Source organism: Dromiciops gliroides, chromosome 5, assembly GCF_019393635.1.
Source record: "Dromiciops gliroides isolate mDroGli1 chromosome 5, mDroGli1.pri, whole genome shotgun sequence".
Lineage (NCBI taxonomy): Eukaryota > Metazoa > Chordata > Mammalia > Microbiotheria > Microbiotheriidae > Dromiciops > Dromiciops gliroides.
In genome coordinates this window covers 73,106,129-73,125,747 of record NC_057865.1, presented here as the reverse complement: position 1 = coordinate 73,125,747, position 19,619 = coordinate 73,106,129, and the positions used below count along the sequence as shown (strand labels likewise).

The 19,619-nt window shown below is 39.3% G+C and overlaps 1 protein-coding gene across 2 annotated transcripts in view; it reads right to left on the bottom strand.

Moving 5' to 3' along the window:
- CCNY (cyclin Y) overlaps positions 1–19,619 on the bottom strand; it is a 293,406-nt gene that overhangs the window by 46,663 nt on the left and 227,124 nt on the right. For both annotated transcript variants that reach the window (XM_043967982.1, XM_043967983.1), the window contains exon 4: positions 450–550. In XM_043967982.1, the coding sequence (XP_043823917.1) occupies positions 450–550 (101 nt within the window). The remainder of the gene's footprint in view (positions 1–449; positions 551–19,619) is intronic.

Genomic DNA, 19,619 nt, shown 5'->3' with positions numbered 1-19,619 from the left:
TAAGCAACTTGTGATCTCCCAAAAGCCATGTTGGCCGCCTAGAATTTGGGTCATCACTGAAAGGAGGAGCAAAAAAGCCACTGGAAATTATGTGGGAATACTGAACTTGACCCCTTGTCAGGGGTCAAGAGCAGCCTGCTTCCCCCTCATCCATTCTTTTTGTGTGGGGGGGTGGGCAATGAGGGTTAAGTGACTTGCCCAGGGTCACACAGTAAGTGTCAAGTGTCCAATTCTGGATTTGAACTCAGGTCCTCCTGAATCCAGGGCTGGTGCTTTATCCACTGTACCACCTAGCTGCCCCTGCCCTCATCCATTCTTTTAAAAGGTGACTTACATCCCATAAGTCCTGAAGTCCCATACATTTCATAAGCATAACCACTTTTTCAGCTTTTAAGCCATTGTTAAGGCATACAGGCATAGAAAGTTAAGGCATGTATCTGAATACCCACCATTTAATTGTATACTTGAGGTTTGGTTGACTGACTGTGCTATCATCTAGGAAAATAGTGGAACAGGAGCTGTATTTCCTTCCCATCTGTCCTGGAGGATGCTAGGAAACAACAGGCAACAAAAAAACACAATTATACATTGCTGAAATGCCCTTCTCATAGACACCCACCCAGTTTAACTGGCAACGATCACCCACAAAACAATAGCAATCTTAGTGGAAGTTTCTTAAATCCCAATGAGAACAGGATTAAAAGGGTTTACCTGCCAAAGTAAAAAGGCATTTGCCTTTGCTTGGGTTGAAAAAAATGAAATACAAACTCTACATAAAAAATAAGAAAGAAAGCAGGAAAAAACATGCTACAGAGCAACATGAATCCAGTTGTATGTTGAGGAAAATTAAGTCCCTCGTAATCACAAAAATAGCAAAAATAGCTAGCATTTATATAGCCCTTAAAGGTTTGCAAAGTGCTTTATACGTATCATCTCATTTGATGTTCACAACAACTTTGTCAAGAACATACTTATTGATAACCTGTTTATATAGATGAGGAAACTGAGGTATCAAGAAATTACAGGCCTTGCCCAGGGTCACACAGCTAGTAAGTGTCTTAGGCAAGATTCAAAGGACATGGTGGATTTCTCACTCTGCTACTAAAGGGCTATAATTCAAGGTTATTCAGGTAACTCCATAGGATTTATCCACTGAGTCATAGGTCAGAACTGGTTTACCATCTTCTCCAATGAAAGGAGTTCCCACATGGTGAGTTCCCCATAGCTGACAATAAGAAGGATCCTCATTGTTCATGCCACTATTATAACAACATTCCACGGAATCAATTCTCTCTTATTCTTAAGGGTTTATTTGGAATCTAGAGGTCATTAATACATTAGGCTTTATAAAATACACTTAATGTAAGATGCATGTTATATTAATATTCATCCTCTTAACCTATCTGCTTTTTCAGAACTATGTAGGAGACAAAAAGGTAAAGTTATTGATCCAAGCGATGGAAAGTGCTGTGCAAAAACCTGCTTTAAAATGTGTTATTAGTTGATACATCAGAAAACAGAAGAAATGAATAACTGCTTGGGTCTTATAAAAATTCAGTTGGTTCAAATATAGGCTGCTCCACCCTCCCCATTATAAGCCAAATCCTAAGTGAATTTCTTTTTAGGGAGTAAAAGGATCTGGGTTTAAATCCTGGTAATATTGTTACTGGTGTGACTGTAGCAAAATCAGTGTGATGGTCTCTCCATGACTTAGGTTCCTTAACTAATGAGGGGGGTCAGATTAAATCATTTAAATCCCCTTATGGTTCTAAACTCTATAAAAACAATATGAGTTCATACTGAGAAATAATTGTACCCCCCAAAATATGTGTATATCTGTGTGTATATACATACACAGATAAACACACATATATAATATATGTGTATTATATATATATATATATATATATATATATATATATATATATATATATACACATACATGCATACATATATACAGAGAGACAGAAACAGAGACTGTTATGGCAGTCAAGCAATTAAAGAAAAATTATATAATTGGTAGAAGCCAAGTAATGGGGAGGGAAGAGAAGGATTGGCAAAAAATGGTGGATGAGTCAGGCAGGTTTGGGGAACAGCTGGCCCACATCAAAGCTTAAGACTCCATAGTATTTAGCAAGCAATCTTGTTAGCTATAGTTTATGTCTGGGAGGGCTTAGCTCCATTATTTTTATACACATTTTATCTAAAAAAGTACAAGTAAAGATAAGAAGAACCCTCAAACCAGAGACTCTGATGAGAGTCAACAGATATAAGGAGAGAGTTATTGCCCATAAGGCCACAGGAATGTTGAATTAGCAGGGACCAAGTTAACCAGGATGACAGATGAACTGGACTAGCCACATGCAAAACTATCAAGTCTTAGTATTGCCAAGAACATATAGATACACATTGATCGGGACAGCATTGCCCAGCAATTCTAACCCAACCATCCAGGGGAGCTGTCCTTGTCCTGTGGATAACAGGGACTACCTTCTGACTGACAACCTAGCCCCTCTGCCATCACAAAGGATGGCGGGGGACAGGGGAAGATTCCAAGGTCAGAGAGGACCACCTTCACACAGATGAAACATACAGGCACCAAATCAGTGCAAGGAGTGACTAAGAGAGAAGCAGCCATGGAGAAGATAACACAGTCATGGGATCCACAGCCTCTAGAAATGAAACTGTGTGGGAGAATTGAGCAGTACGTTTATCAGGGTGGATGCTGAACCACTAAGATGGCCACCCCACTGGTCTGCTGACTCAGTGATTGCTGCAATTTTTCTTCTTCCCTTTCCCTGTCTCCCTCTCACAGAGGAGTATGTACACCTGTGTGCACCTATCCCTTGCATCTCTATTTCTTTAGAATGTGTCTGCCTTTCCTTTTAATTTTTTTTACGTATGATAAATCTGGTCACAACCAATGACGTGCTAAACCGTGTTCATCCTTGCTCAAATGCAACAACAACAAGGAGGAAAAAGAGGCAGATTTACAGGTGCATCATCTTGGCAGAGAATCATCTCTCTGGCTGGGGTCTTGAGGCATAGAAATATAATTACTCATTCATTTTTACAACTTCTCAGGACAAACGGAAAAAACTCAAACCCAGATCTTTCTAGGTAAATGAGTCAGTAGTCTAACTGGCATTGGGAGGTGGTACTGTGGCCACTTCTCTTCCTTTTTCAAAGGAAAACCTCTCCTTTAGGGATATGGAGAAGAGGGAACAGCTGATAAGTCTGGGAGCTTGGGGGCAAGATCATAACCTTTTAGCTTAACATAGAACCACTCCACCCTCTTCCTGAAACATGTCATAATTCCGGTAAAGAAAGGATGGTTGAGTGACATTTGGAAATAAGAGAAGGGAGGAGTCCTGTGAGTGTGTCATGGAAATCAGAGGAAGATAAAAAAACATTCTTTGTGGAATATGAAGTCCTATATTTTTAGAATAAGTAACAATTTCAGCTTTGTTCTATATTACAAACTTGTTCCCTAGAGCACTGTGACAATAAACTACTCAGGTCCACATTTCCTATATATTATTCCCAACCCTAAAGCTATGATGAAAGGGAGGCTAAGGAACTTTAAAATTTTTTTACTTATCTCTTTCCATTCGAATATTCATAATACTCATTTACATCACTTCTGCTCTCTTGGTCTTTGGTGATTTTGTTGTCATTTTTTTTAAAAAGGAGAATAATTATAGACTGTATCCTAGTTTTAACCTATATACCTCTTGAGGGACCAATACGGCATTTCACATTATTAAGAAGTATTGAGATCATTGGTGAAATTTAAAATTGAGAAAGTTACATCCTATGGGGACTGATAAGAGGAAAATAATGAAAGTTACAAAAAAGGGACATCTAATTTAAAACTAAGTGGATTTTTGACATCCTGCCTGGATATTGTGATCAGTAGATACTAGCTGTACAATTCAGATTCTAAAGTGGATTTTTTTAAAAAAATTAGATTATTTGGGGGCAGCTAGGTGGCGCAGTGGATAGAGCACTGGCCCTGGATTCAAGAGGACCTGAGTTCAAATCCGGCCTCAGACACTTAACACTTACTAGCTGTGTGACCCTAGGCAAGTCACTTAACCCCAACTGCCTTGCTAAAATTTTTTTTTAAAAAATTCGATTATTTGGACAGCAGTCAAATTTCTACCTGTTTTTGTGTTTATGTTGACAGCTAAAATATGTTCTCTAGCAAATAATGAAATTATCCCAAAGGAAGCTTGAAATCAGTGGCTGGTCTCTTCGTATCACAACTTATACACAATCAATCTTGTTTGGATTTTAAAGGGACTTTTAAGGCCTATATGTAACCAATTGCCTCATTCCTTACCTTAAAAATTAATATTATATTAAATAAATTTTCTCATGTTAAAAAATTATGAAACTTACATATGTTTAAACCCTTTGACAAATGAAGAATAAGCAAACTCTTCTCTTAAAATTTATCCCTCATAAATTGGAGTAATGAGGGAATCATGAATCCACAAAACAATTATTTTAGATGTTGTTATTAAGGAGGGTGTATTGCTTTATTACCAAACCATTATTAAGTCCTGAACACTGGTTCTCATAATAATAATATAATTCTTTAAAGTTCACAAAGCACTTTGCATACATTATCTAATCTGAGCCTCATAATGGCCTTGGGTAGTAGGTATTAGTACCCTCATCTTACTAAAGGAAACAGAAGCCAAGTGTCCTCTTCATCATTAATTATAAGGCATATGATGTTTAACACAACTTGTCACAGCAAGGAGCATTTAGGGGTTTTTAGCAATTTGTTCAATATCATGATTATATGTTTCATACATCATCAGCTCCATTTATCTGAAATGCAAGCAACACCTTCAGCCTTGAATTCAAGAGCTCCCTCATCTACATCACACTGCCAGTCACTGTCAAATAATGTCAGGAAATCTAAAAGGCAGTGTTTGTACTTGGGCCCATGACTACTTATGCTCACACTTTTCTGTGGTTGTTTAAGGAAAGAACAGAAGGAGAGCAGATCAAGTCCAAGTTACAACTTAAATGTCAACTTTTACTTGACATTTCCAGGTTGACGTAGTTAAACTCTAAAAGTCTCATTAGGAGAGTCTAAATACGTATAAATGGTTCTCTCTCTTTATAAGTGGCTGTGGCATCCACATTTTAGTGACTTTTAAAATGGTTAAAATCCCTTTAAAGCTTCTGCAGGATAACAGTTAATAATGGTGGCACACTGTAAGATCAGGCACCAAATAGTCTGATGAAAACTAAGAAATTTCAATTTTACTTTAAGCAACAGAAAAATATACTATATATTAAAATACTAATGACCAATTTAGATACATATTGTGCAGATATGTACATACTTCCGTGTTTTAAATACATTCAAAAATCATTCACCAGTGCTTGAATTTTTTTTCTTCTAAAGGAAGAAGGAATCACTTTTGCAGTTTTGCCAACAAAGGAGCAAAATTGACAGTAACTGACTTCTGTTTCCTCTTAGGGAACATTCCCTTCAAGGTTAGAGGATGGACATCAGTCTAAGAGAAAACGTGACTGCCTTCCTGTCCTTTCCATTCATCAGCCTCCGTTTTTCCTCTCTCCACAGGTTACAGAACTACCTCCATTAGCTAAATGAAATGAATGCTCCAGAGCAGACATACCTGCACCAAGGACCTGAAGGTTTCAGAGGTCAAAAGCAAAAAACCCAAATCAAAATAATTATAATTTTTTGGGGGGGGGGCAGGGCAATGAGGGGTAAGTGACTTGCCCAGGGTCACACAGCTAGTTAAGTGTCAAGTGTCTGAGGCTGGATTTGAACTCAGGTCCTCCTGAATCCAAGGCCAGTGCTTTAATCCACTGCGCCACCTAGCTGCCCCTATAATTTTTTTTTTTTTAAATACCAAGCCCCTGTGTAGTAGGAAAGCTGCCTGGATGTGTGAGTTTTTCCATGCTGTTAGTATAGGTCTCCCAATATTAACTGTTGATTCACAAAAGTCCTAAACATGCCAGGTACTAGTGTCAAGGGAATAGGCAAGTTAACTGAAAAAGCTTTCAAATTATTTAACATTTGAGGTTTCTTAATCATTAATTACATGCTATTTAATTTTTAATGCAATTTGTCATATTAAGTTGAATTTAGAGCTTTTAGCAATTTGCTCACTGTAATGATTCATATGTAATAAACTCCATTTATCTGAAATTTGAGCAACTGAGAACTTCCAATAACTAGAAGTCTTGGCTGAGGAAGGAGGGGAAGATATGGAGAAACAAATTCTTCCACACTCTGCTTTTATGAGAAAGATACAAAGAGCAACAAATAAACTTATAAATAAGAACTTAAAAAAAAAACTAAACTAAAAAACGAAGAAACCAAAAACCACACTTCACAGGTTGAATTCACATCATCATCATAATTTGGCCAGATTTCCTACACCACCTAAATTTGTGATCTTATCAAATGGTAACTGATGTTTATAGAGATAACCCTGAGGCACTGATTACAAAATCAGCAAAACAAATATTGTATCACTATCAGGATATTTTAAAAGTTACATGTATATCTCCTGTATTTTGATTCTTTGAAAATTTGCAAGCCATGTTTGGTGTGTATGCCTTTCTGTGCTGTATGGATTTGTATACACTCACATATAAACATATAGACATGAACAAACATGCATACAACACATCAATATATACCCTTATATACACACATATACATAGACACAACATACTACACACTATTCTTCTTTGTATATATATGTGTGTGTGTATAAACTCTCAGTTAACCAGATTATTCAATTTTTATTTTACCAAAACATTTCTTTTCTTTCTTTCTTTCTTTCTTTTTCTTTTTTTTTGGTGAGACAATTGGGGTTAAGTGACTTGCCCAGGGTCACATTGCTAGTAAGTGTTAAGTGTCTGAGGCCGGATTTGAACTCAGGTCCTCCTGAATCCAGGGCCAGTGCTTTATCCACTGTGCCACCTAGCTGCCCCAAAACATTTAATTCTTGAAACATTCTGAATAAATGGGAATTTTTATATGGATATTCATACATAGTACACATTTCTGGAGATGTACATCTTGAAATATCATAATTACTAACTTAATAAATGTATCATTTTGCTTGTCAAGCAACTGAGCTAAATATGCTGGCTACAGCACCAGAATATTTTTTGTATGTATGCCCCAGAGGGAGATTGGAAGAGAATATGGAAGATATAATCTTATGGGACTGGGCGGCACAGATGGATTTCCCTAAGAATAACAAATGTACCTTGCCATAATTTTAAAAGATCAAAAATGTATACAGAGAATAAAATCAAATTACATTTATTTTTATATCTGCACTATAAAAATACAATATTTCAAATGATCTGTGATCTTATTGACATGGGAATTCCTTCCAGTTATTCAGATTGCAATCAATCATGCCTATCTATCCACCTATATTGCCATCATCACTTTCCAATTATCTAGTGTAGGTAATGGAGCCTATGGATTGTCCATCTGTTAATCCCTTTGCTGGATCTAGTTATGTGAATCAGCCCATCTTTTTTTCTGGTCATCCATTTTTTTGGAAAATAGCATTTGTACCATTTCTCTTGCATAATTTCTTTTTAATGTGCTGTAGCCTGCTCACATACACCCTGTGCCAAACCATAATTCATACAGAGAGAACGGATGTGAAGAAAAGATCCATCCAAATTTGTGAAAAGCCCCAGCTGTAGAATCACTTTAAACAACAGAGCTTTCTTCCTTTCAAATGCAACCAACCGAGATACTGACTGTATGTAATAAAATGATCAATTTTTAAAGTTAAAATTCACCTTAGGCCTATATTTTAAAATAATCTGACAAAACTAAAAATGACTTCAGCATCTAAGAATTGTTGGGCTTGGTATTCAAGGGTATTTTACTTCTGAAGCCTCATGTTCAAAAATCTCACAAATTTCCGGAGTTTCCATTGGACATTAGACAGTTTATAAATAGTATGATCAGCAAGGAGCTAGGCCACGGAAAACCCTGATGAACACTAAGATCATAGACCAAAAAGCTAGAAGGACCCTTCAATGACATCTAGTTCAACACCTCCTTTGACAAATGAGGGAACGTGACTCAAGAAGGTCTAAGTCACGTTCTGAAGGTCCCAGAGTGCAGTGGTGGGATCTGGGGCCAGATGCTCTGAGTCCAGACACAGCTCTCTTCCTATTGCATCATGTAGAGGCAGGCCATTAACAGCGGCTGCCCTGGAGCAGTGAGCCTGTTGGCCAGGCTGGTGCCCGGGCAGTTCCTCTTCCTTCCCTTCCTGCTTTCTGTGAGAGCAAAAGAACTCTGCATCGGACAGAAGGGTTTCTGGGGCCAAAGAAAGCAGATGAACCAAATGTACAAAACAGCTGAACAGCCCTAAACCAAACTTCACATTAAAGCAGAGGGCAAGTGCATCCTCCCATTAATGCAAGCAGTGCTCATTCTTTTCAGAATCCATTGATCTTCTGCCCCAGATTTAAATAACTCTCTCAGCATATGTGACAGTCCAAAGCAAAAAAACAAAAACAACAACAACAAAAAAACCGGCACAAGAACAGCAAAATTAACACAGAATCAAGAATCTATGGGAAAGACACATCTGATACAGGCATGCAGTTGGGAACGCCAATATGCTTGCTTTGACTTCTTCATTCCATAATCCTCAGTGTCTGACAACACACCCTATGACCCCCTCTATTAAGGCTAAGCTCCTTATCCCCAGCCATGAAATGCTCTCCACAGCTTAGCTAGATGCCCTGTTCTTCCTCTACTCCCCTGCCCAGTGCTTGTGCTGAACCTAACTGACACATATTTCCAACCCATGTGCCTCTCAGGCAATAACCATTCCCTCTGCATTTCCTGTCCTTCCCCACTGAGCACTTCCTTTTCCTTCTTTCAATAGTTTCCTCAGATTCAACCTCCTCTAAACCATCATTACCTAAGTGAATCTGTGATAGTTGTTTCCCCTAATCTATTCTAGCAGAGCAACTCACACACACGCACAGGCACACACAAGAATAATAATCCTTTCATAACTAAACTCACTAATAGTGTCTTCCCCTTCAAAATGGCTCTGTGTGTGTGTGTATGGATATTCAAATCTATTATATACATTTGTATACACAGTCTCCCAAAATGGAAATGTAAGCTTCTTGAGGGCAGACATCATCTTCTTCTTCTTCTTTTTTTTTTTTTTTTGCCAGGCAATGAGGGTTAAGTGACTTGCCCAGGGTCACACAGCTAGTAATTGTCAAGTGTCTGAGGCCAGATTTGAACTTACGTCCTCCTGAATACAGGGCTGATACTTTATCCACTGCCTAGCTGCCCCCAACATCTTCATTTTTGTGTCTGTATACCCAGTGCCTTGCACAGAGCGAGGCACACAGTAGGAATATGATAAATGCTTGATTAATTGATTGTATTAACATGATTAATACCAGATCATTTTTTGAGATTAATCTCTCAATTGGCGGAAGGAATTCTCCATAATGAAACCACAGATCGCTTGTGGTTTTAATAATAAATACTATATGATATATTATGATATTATATTAATATAACCAATTATATTATTATATTCTATATTGTACTGCTGCAATTATTATCATTTATATAGATAAATAATATAGTCTCAATACAACTAACAAATATTAGGTATTATACAATGATTGCAATGATAATTATTATTTGTGTGTTTGTATATTAACATTAAAACTTAGAATCTGTGAGTTGAATCAGACCATGGAAATCAACTACTTTGAAGCTCTCAATTTAAACATAAGCAATCTAATAGCCATAAATATTATAGAATGTTATTATACTATAATTATAATTATTGTGATGATGATTTATGCATTTGCATGTTAACATTAAGATGTAGAATCCATGAGTTGAATCAAGCCATAGAAATCAGCTAATCCCAAGGTCTTAGTTTAGAAATGAGGAAACTGACAGAGAGTTAAGAAATTTACCTCAAAATCCCTCAGTAAGTCAGTGAAGTAAAACTGGGATCAGAGCCCAGGTCTCCACTCACAAATCTCCAAAATTCATGCACAATAAAGCTTTTAGATAACTACAGGCCAATGATCTGGGAAAACCCTAGAGTGACTCATTAAGGAGATAGCTAGTGAATTTCTAAAGTAGAAAGCAGTGATGACACTGGCTTTATCAAAAATAGGTCATATTAGACTAACCAGATTTCATTGGGGGTGGGGGTGGGTGGTTTAGTGGGGGGGGGAGAATCAGGTTACTAAACTGGTAGATGAAGTGAAGGCAACAGATAGGTTTTACCTAGATTTTGGTAAAACATTTGTTAAAGTATCTTATTTTCTTCTTATGAAAAGGCAGGGAGATGTAGACTAGATGGAGGGTACAATTAGACAACAACAGAATCAAATGAATGGCAGGTCTCATTAATCAGCCAAGGTCAATGTAGCAAGGTCTGTAATAGAGTGGACTGGGGCCCACCGAAAGACCCTGTGACACTGGACATTTTTACCAGTTACTTAAATAAAGGCATAGAAAGCTTGTTGATCACGTTAGCAGATGACACAAAGCTGGAGGCACCATTAGTTAACACGCTGAAGGATGGAGTCAAGACCCAAAAAGATTCTAATAAGACAGAATTCTGTACGTATAAATGTCAGGTCTTATACCTGAATTTTAAAAAGTCAACTTCCCAATTACAAAACAGGGAAAGCAAGATTAGACAGCAGCTTGTCTGAAGTAGATGTGAGGCTTCTCAGTGGACTCCATTTGGATCAGCAGGAGCAAAAGCCAAGACAACCTGGGATTTGACTGAAAAGAGGCCTGGTTTCCAAGAGCAAAGAGGAAATGGTACTTCTGTATTTCTGTCTGGGTCAGACCAAATCTGGAGAACTATCTGCAGTTTGGGGGAATGACAGTTTGGGGAAGGACACTGCTAAATCAAAGTGCATCCAGAAGAAGGCAAACAGGATTGTGAAAAGCTGTGAGCCTATACCATACAGAATATTAGTTGAAGGAACCAGTGCTATTTAGCCTAAAGAAAAGGTTCAAGAGATATATAGATAGCTTTCTGCAAGAGACCATCGACTCGTTCTACTTTTTCCCCCTCCTTTCCTTCCCCTGTCCCACCACCAGAAAGCAGAACAAAAAGCAGGAGGAATACACATATGGGCTTAATGGAAGGAAAAACCTCCTAGAAATCAGAGTGATCCAAAAGCAGAATTGGCTGGCTCAGGAGGTAATGAGTTCCAGTCGCTCGAAGTCTTCGGGCCAAGAAGTTGGATTAACACTCATTTTCTATGTTGTGGCAGGGGTTCTTTTGCAGGTATGGCTCAGACCAGATGTCCACTGAAGTCCCCTTTTGACTAAAAAAAAAAAATTCTGCAATTCTTATTCCCTGTGTTGTATAAGCTGTTCATGCTATATAGCTCTCTGTTAAGTTTGTCTAAGAATGACTTGCTCATTTTATAATAAAAGCCCCCAAAGATAAGAAACCACCCTTTTAAGGTATCTTAGATATCTCTTAACCAAGAACTATACACAGACAGGTACTTAACTTAATTTTATTAAAATATAATAGCAGAAAAATAGAGAAACTTTGGGTAATAGAGATATGAGTTCTAGTCTTGGCTCTTTCATTAACTAATTATGTGGCCTTGGGTAAGACTCTCTGTGGCTCAGGTTTTCCTCCTGGAAAATGGGGAGAATATTTGTCCTACATACCTCAGTTTGTGAGGAACTTAAGTACCACAGAAATGTAAGCTGTGGTTGTGAGTGAAGACCCCCAAGAGAAAGAGTTTCTCTGTAATTAATAAGCTAATAAAGAATAAATTGATGGTTGGTGGTTTCTCTCAGTAACCACAAACCCCAAGGGAGACTCAAAAACTCCTTAAATCAGATGTATCCCTTCTAACAGGGAACTCTCCTGACAAGTGAAACGCAATCCTGATTGGTGGACATTTAATGAGGAGGTGGGGCTAAAAGTCTTTGGCTTTTCCTGCTTGAGATGGTGGTTTGATCATAAGGCTCAGCAGCCTCAAGGCATCTGGGTACTGGAAGTCACTTCAGTCTAGGCCACTCTGGCTAGCTTTCTCCTTCATGAGCTCAGGGGCCCTAAATTCTAATGGAGGGGATCAAGGACAGGGGGTGTCTCCACACTGGACAAAAGCTCAACCAAACTGGATTCTGTTTATACTCTAAACAGAAATTAGGTTTTCCAGTTGGGTGTGGTCCTGAGAGAAAGGACTATATTTGGACCCTTCTCAGAGCCCTAAAGGCAGAGAGTGAGTCTGGTTTCAGGCCAACAGCTTTGTGTCCCCCCACCCCAAACTCCCAGCAGGGGGCCTCTCAGCAGAGCAGGACCTGAAGAAGGGCCTGAGTTTTGTGGGAGTCGGGCTGGGCTGGGAGTTCACCTTGAGGCACCCAAGGTGATCCCCACATGACTCGGAGCTCAAGCCCTGACTTGAGTTTTGTTTTGAAAAGTTATGTTTACACAAGCACTGTTTAGTGAGGAATGGAGTCATTTTTACTCCAGCATAGGGTTGGGGGCCTAAAACTGCAATCTGATTGGTTGGTAAATGGAGCAATCTGATTGGTGAAACCCCAAGACAGGTTTTCTTTATTGAAGAGTTATGTATGTTAACACAGTATTGTTCTGAGGGGGAGCAGACATTCTTGCCCAGAACAGGTTAAGGCCTGGTATCATAGTTTGTAAAATCTGATTGGTTAACTGGTATCACCTGATGGGTTCTTACAATGTTACTGTTATTCTGTATAAATAGCAACTGTAATAACTGTAATAACCGAAATGTAAATGAGGGGTATCAAAATGCCTTAATGTGATTGGTCGGAGGGGACACCTTGAGGGGCATAAATAGAGGTGAGGGACCTTACTTCAGTGCACTCTCCGGCACATTCAGAAGAGTGCCCATCTTCGTGAAGATGAATAAAGCCTTCACTCACCAACTGTTACCCACTTGGGATTTTTGAACAGTGACCTGCTAGCAACACTAGGGCTGCCAACACTAGAGCTGCTAACATTAGAGCTGTGCAACACTAAGAGGGGTCAGCTATGTTTCTAACACTGCCCAACCTAGTTAAGGAGATATGCCTTGGGGGCTAGGAGTAATCTCATTACTCAGTCATGCCTTTCAGAGACTGTTTGGCCTTTTCAGGAGTGGGGTCTTAATAGAAATAGAAGGAAAGGGGTGGATCACAAATTAATTCGTTATCAATATAAAAGTACCATGTTAATTTATGTCACTATCATAACCAGAAGAAAAAGGGGAGACAAAATGAAAGCTTAAGAATATGAACTGAAATGAAAGCTAAATCATTCACTCAAATATACACGAAAAAGGGTTAAGATAAAAAGTGAGCAAAATTATGTCTTTGATACAGAAAAAGATAAGGAAAGATTCAACACTAGGCAGAGCAGGCCATGAGCAGGACTTATATGACCTAAGTCTCACCGTCCAGTGAAATTAACTCGATCCTTTAGGCTGTTAGCAAGCATCAATGGCTTCCATACTGTGTGCAGAGCACAGGATGGGACAGAACATAGGGGAATGTGAAAAAATATCGCACGTAAAACAAATGAGGTCACTCCCACAACCTTTAGCAGAGTCCACCAAAAACGCTACAATGTAGTTCAATTGGCAATTAGTTATTAGGTGCCTACAACGCGTCTCTGCCCACAAGGACGTGATGTTCTTTTTGGAAGAGGAAAGGATATCTGGGAGTAGGAAAGGGCAAAGATGAAAACATCACGGAGTGAAGTATAGAAGACAGGAGTGTGATCGGAAAGACAGGAAGAAGTGTGGTATCCATCACCTTCAATTGAAGATGCCTTGAAATGCCAGAAGGACAGACAGATATCCGGTCTAGACGGAATGCCAGAGGGGACAAGCTGACAGGGTACTTGGTGCAAAACAATTACTGTCCAGCCTGCAAAGGCAACAGAGTACAGGAAAGCACTGGCTTGTGTGGCAGACCTCATCTCTGCTCACATCTGTGTACAACATAGTTGCGAATCATTAGCTTGTAAGTGATTTTATCCTCCTTCAAATGGAGTTAGCCTCAGAGCCATTATAGAGCAATATATTTCCTCTATAGGGAGATGTATTTCTTCCTCATTACGCCTAATGACAAAGAGAGACAGCCCTAGAGATGCATTTAGGATGTATGAGATATCCTTGAGGACTGAAATCACAGGGGAGAAATAGGTTTGCTTGGCAGGGTATTGACACTGCTGTGGAGCAATGCCCTGGGGCCTTTGCAATGTTCTTAGCAGGGACGCTCTTTCACAAAGACCTGCTCTGGGTTTATTATCATTTATACTATTTATGTGATTTTTTTTTCTTTTTAAAATATGAAGGATCAAGAAGCAATCTTAAAGACCTATTTTCTATTACTGTTTCATCTCCTGGATATAATAGTCAGAATTATGCCATATGGTTAGATACATTTTGGGTGAGTTCATACTAATTCATTTCAGGGGTCAAAACTCAGGTGATGCCGTGGCTTAAAAAAATTAATTTTCTAGAAGGAAAAGGGGGTCAGGTTAGATTATTACAGAAGATGAAGAGTTTAAGTTTCTGTACCCACTTTGTTATAGCTTCCATTACCTATACACTAATATGAACATCCAAACAGCCTATTGATACAGGCTGGTCAGATTAGGCCTCTTTCCCCCAGTGGAAGTGGCGGGGTAGAGGGAGAAGTAAGGAACACTTTGACAGAAAGAGCCAAAATGACAGCTGAATGCATTAGGTGTAATGGCTCAAGAACCAAAGGAATTTCACCAATCTGGGTGAGCATGCTTATCGGCTTAATTTATGAGCGGTGCATCCGGAAAGCATCCCTGAATTAAATCTGAGCATGACAGGGATGGGGCAGGAGATGAAGTTCCAAGGTGGACCTCCTATGTGCCTCAGCATATCCCAGGATCATGCCAACAAGCCCAGGCTCCAGTTGGCTCTGTCAAAGAAGTACATGAGTCTTCACGACATCCTTCCTTTTACTACTGATAAACTGTATTTCAGAGGCAACATAACACAGGAGATAAAAGGCTAGCTAGCCCTTGAGTCAGGAAGCCCAGGACGTAGGTACAGCCTCTGACACATACAAGGTCTGTGTCATGACCGTGATCTTAAGCAAATGATTTCACCTCTGAATGCCAGGGCCATTCTCTCATGCTCAAGTTGCTGGTCTTGCATTGGTGAAGGGAGATTTCACCCTAGAAGTTTCCAATAACTATGAAACCATAAGTCTTGACCCAAAGGGGAAAAAAACCCACACACTGGTAAGTTCTTTGGGACATGAAGTGTCTCCTCTTTCAATCCCTAAATAAAAGATTGTGGCCATGTAATGTGCAAAGAGCACTGGGCCTAGTGTCAGGAAGACTCATCTTCCTGAGTTCAACTCTGGCCTCAGACCCTAACTAGCTGTGTGACCCTGGCAAATGACTTAACCCTGTTTGCCTCAGTTTCCTCATCTGTAAAATGGGCTGGAGAAGGAAATGGCAAAACCACTCCAGTATCTCTGCCAAGAAAACCCTATGGAGGGGGCAGTTAGGTGGCACAGTGGATAAAGCACTGACGTTGGATTCAGGAGGACCTGAGTTCAAATCTGACCTTGGACACTTGATACTTACTAGCTGTGTGACCCTAGGAAAGTCACTGAACCCTCATTGCCCCGCAGACAAAAACAACAAAACCCAATGGAAAGCATCAGCATGTTATGGCCAAACAAGGTCAAGAAGAGTTGGACACAATTGAAAGACTGAACAATGACAACCACCCTGCATTTACATAACAATCCTTAGGGAAAGTGTTTTATGTAAATTACTTCATTTTCTCTTCACAACCAATCTGTGAAGCAGTCACACAGGCTATTATGATTCCTTTTTTTACTCAAGATATCCCATGCATTTCGCACAGAGATTATGTTAAGTGCCCCAAATTAGTTAATCCAGTTGAACTAGTTTGTTACAGAGCTCAGATAAAAGCTGGAGCCTCCTTTTCCTTTAGGAAACAAATTTCAAAGGTCAGCACTAAGTGGTACCACACAGTTTTGTTTCCTTTGAGAATATTTTTCCTTAGGAAGCTGGCTCCTCTTTTTGGTCTTGGTTTTAAATTTTTAAGGACAAGCCACTGCTGCAATTGACTGACTATTCACTGTTGGAAGAGGAAAGGGGTCTGCTTTGGAGAGCAGTGTATCTCTATGTTTTTTAGTGGGGAGAATACACATACACACCTATCTATCTATCTATGTGTGTGTGTATATATATATAATCCACTTTATAGAAGTGAAAATAAATGAAGCATTAAATGAAGAACAGCAGGCCACCACATTTTATAGGGAGATGAAAAGAGAGAGTGGAGTCTTCTCCCAGCTGGCTTCTGTTACAAAGTCCAGACCCCAAAGCACTATCTACTCCTGATAAGGAGGATATTGCTTCTCCAACTTCACACTTTTCTCCCTTTCTCAGTTTCAGAGGTTACTGCACAGGTTGACTAAATTTTTTAAAAAACTGAGCAAGCTAAGAAAGAGACAAGGTGAGAATGTGAAAATGGGGCAGTGAATGAGAGAGGAAGAAGAAGCATCATGGAGACCCAAGGGCCAGATTGATTTAAAGGAAAATTGTGCCCCATCCCATTCTACCTCTCAATCTCAGAACCCCAAAAATTACAATAGTGGAGCTGAGGAAGCATGAGTAGGTAGGAAATAAGAATAATGACCTCTAATCCCATTGCAATGTTTTTCAAACCAGAAAAATCAGAGAGGCCGCTCCTAAACTGTATAATTACAACCTTTCGAGTTTTCAGAGACTTATTTGGGGGCAAACTCCCAATACCATGAACAAAGGCTCATTGCTATAATTTAAACAGATCTCACCTAAATCATTTCATGAACGTTTTAGGAAAGTGAGTAAGTCGGGCATCCTGACACTTGCCCATCTTAGTATGGGTACTTAACCTTCAGGTTCACTAGCATAATACACAAAGGAAACACTGTACCCTCTCAGCAATGATGAAAAGGAAGAGCTTTTCACTGGCAGAGAAAGAAGGGGTGGCCATCAAGAAATCACAAGGAAAGAGGAATGGAGAGAGGAAAAAAGAAATACAATAATATTTCACATTTGTCTAGCACTATAAGCTTTTCAAAACATTTTCATATACAGTATCTGATTCCATCTCCAGGTTGAAGGGGAGAGTACACAGGAAAAGAGGTGTAAGGATAGGACCAAAGGTAAAAAGGAAAATAGAAAGGCTATACTCTGAGATATTTTTAAGACATATTAAAAGATAGAGAGAGGGAGATAAATATAAGAAAATACTGAGATAGTAATCCCTGCAGGAAATCTTCTCTGACCCCAGAAAAGACACTCATGTGTTAACATTTTCTTGTGGAGACAATCCACCTCTATCAATGAATATCTTTGTGCTCTATACCATCACTGTTTCTAAGGATTTTATGAAAGAGAAGTTGTTTCAAAAGGAAAAGAAAGTGAATATTTCTTTCGACTCAGTTTCTAGGATGGTGAAGGGACCCCAGTTCATGTCATATGAGACTCAATGCAAACACCTGGCAATGTTTAGCCTAGAAAAAACTTGGGGTGGGCAGAAAGTCCACGACAGCTATCTTCAAATAGGTGAAGGTCAGTCAAATGGAAGAAGGACTAGACTTCCTCACGGCATCGGGGGCAGAATTGGGAGCAATGGATAGAAGAGGCAAATTTAAGGTAGAAAAACTTGTTAACGATAAAACAAAATCAGAATTGGCCACCTCAGGAGGTGATGGGCTCCTTATGACTAGAGTCTTCAAACATCATTTGGATGTCCATTTGTCAGATATGCTGAAGAAGGGATCTTTTCTGGGTTGGACTAGATGGCAACTGAGCTCCCTTCCAACCCTGAAAATTCTGTAACCAAGGGTTCTCCAACAAGAGAGATAAAGGTCTTAAGAAATGGAAAATCAACATCATGATCACTACTGTAATCAAAAGCCTCTTTCCCTTTCCTCAAGGCCATAGGCTATCTTTTCCTTTATGCTCTCTCAAGTGCCTACAATAGTGAATTCAGACAAGGCAGGTGATCAACACACACACACAAACACACACACACACACACACACACACACACACACACACACAATCCATCAATCAATCAATCTATCTCCTTAAGGTCAAAGTAGCAAGTTTTGAAGCAGAACGTCCTGCTTCTGGTTCAAAACTACAGTGTTAAGTCAAAGAAAAAAGTTTAACATATACATATATGTATGTATGTATATATGTATGTATGTAATGTCATTCACAGGGCAAGAACGAATCTTGGCTATGACAATGTAGCACATACATATGGGGTCTGGTATCTGGCCAAATTCTGACTTTGGCCTTCTGTTTGACTCTTGGGGCTTTGTATTTAATTTGTTAAACCCAAACTCTATAGTAATCTAGGAGTATTCTTGATAACATATTCTTCATTAATAAATTGGAAATGTATTCTCACTGACTTGAGCCTCCTTTGTCACTAGAAATCATTTTTAGTCATCTATATGTAAATAAATATGTTAAATAACTAAATATCATGTCTGTCACATTTTGGTAATCCTTGCAATATTTAGAATTTTTCAATATCATATCTGTTATAGAGATCTGTGATCAGATGTTAGTATTATAATTGTTTTGGGGTGCCATGAACCACACCCATATAAGGCAGAAAACAATCAATAAATGTGCAAATCCTGACTGCTTGACCGACTGGCCATTCCCCCATTTCTCTTCTTCTCCTTGGCCCTCCCTGTTTCCTGAGACACAATACTATTGAAGAATATTACACAACCTTAGCTGATAAAGAAGCTGCCTGGTTTGAGAGGACTGACTTCAATTTTGAAATAAGTTATACTATGGGTAAAATGCACCACATGCTACAGAGATTATTATTGCTGTTGTTTGTCCTTCATTCTTTTGGGGGGGGGCAATGAGGGTTAAGTGACTTGCCCAGGGTCACACAGCTAGTAAGTGTCAAGTGTCTGAGGTCGGATTTGAACTCAGGCCCTCCTGAATCCAGGGCTGGTGCTTTATCCACTGCACCACCTAGCTGCCCCCTGTCCTTCATTCTTGAAGAAGACCATGACATCAGGAGGTAATGTCATGATTTGCAGAGGATTTAAGTGAGGGAGGGGTGTACAAAGTCAACAACCTCACTCTCTCCTCCAGAACCACCTGGGTCCAGTAGTAAGATGTACATCAGGATGAGTGGAGATGGCCCCAAACAGTTTTTAAAGGCAGGGTGTGCCCAGGGTCACACAGTCAAGGTCTGAGGTGAGATTTGAACTCAGGTCCTCTTGACTCCAGGGTCAGTGCTCTATCCACTTTGCCACAATTGTTTTGTGAAAGGAAGAGTCAACCAATGTGGCAAACTTCCTTGTTGACCAGTTTTAAGAAATTACCACAGCTCCTCAACCTTCAGCAACCATCACCCTGATCAGTCAACAGCCATCAACATGAGGCAAGACTCTCCACCAGGAAAAAGATTATAACTCACTGAAGGCTAAAATGATGGTTAACATTTTTTTTAGGAATAAAGCATTTTTAGTT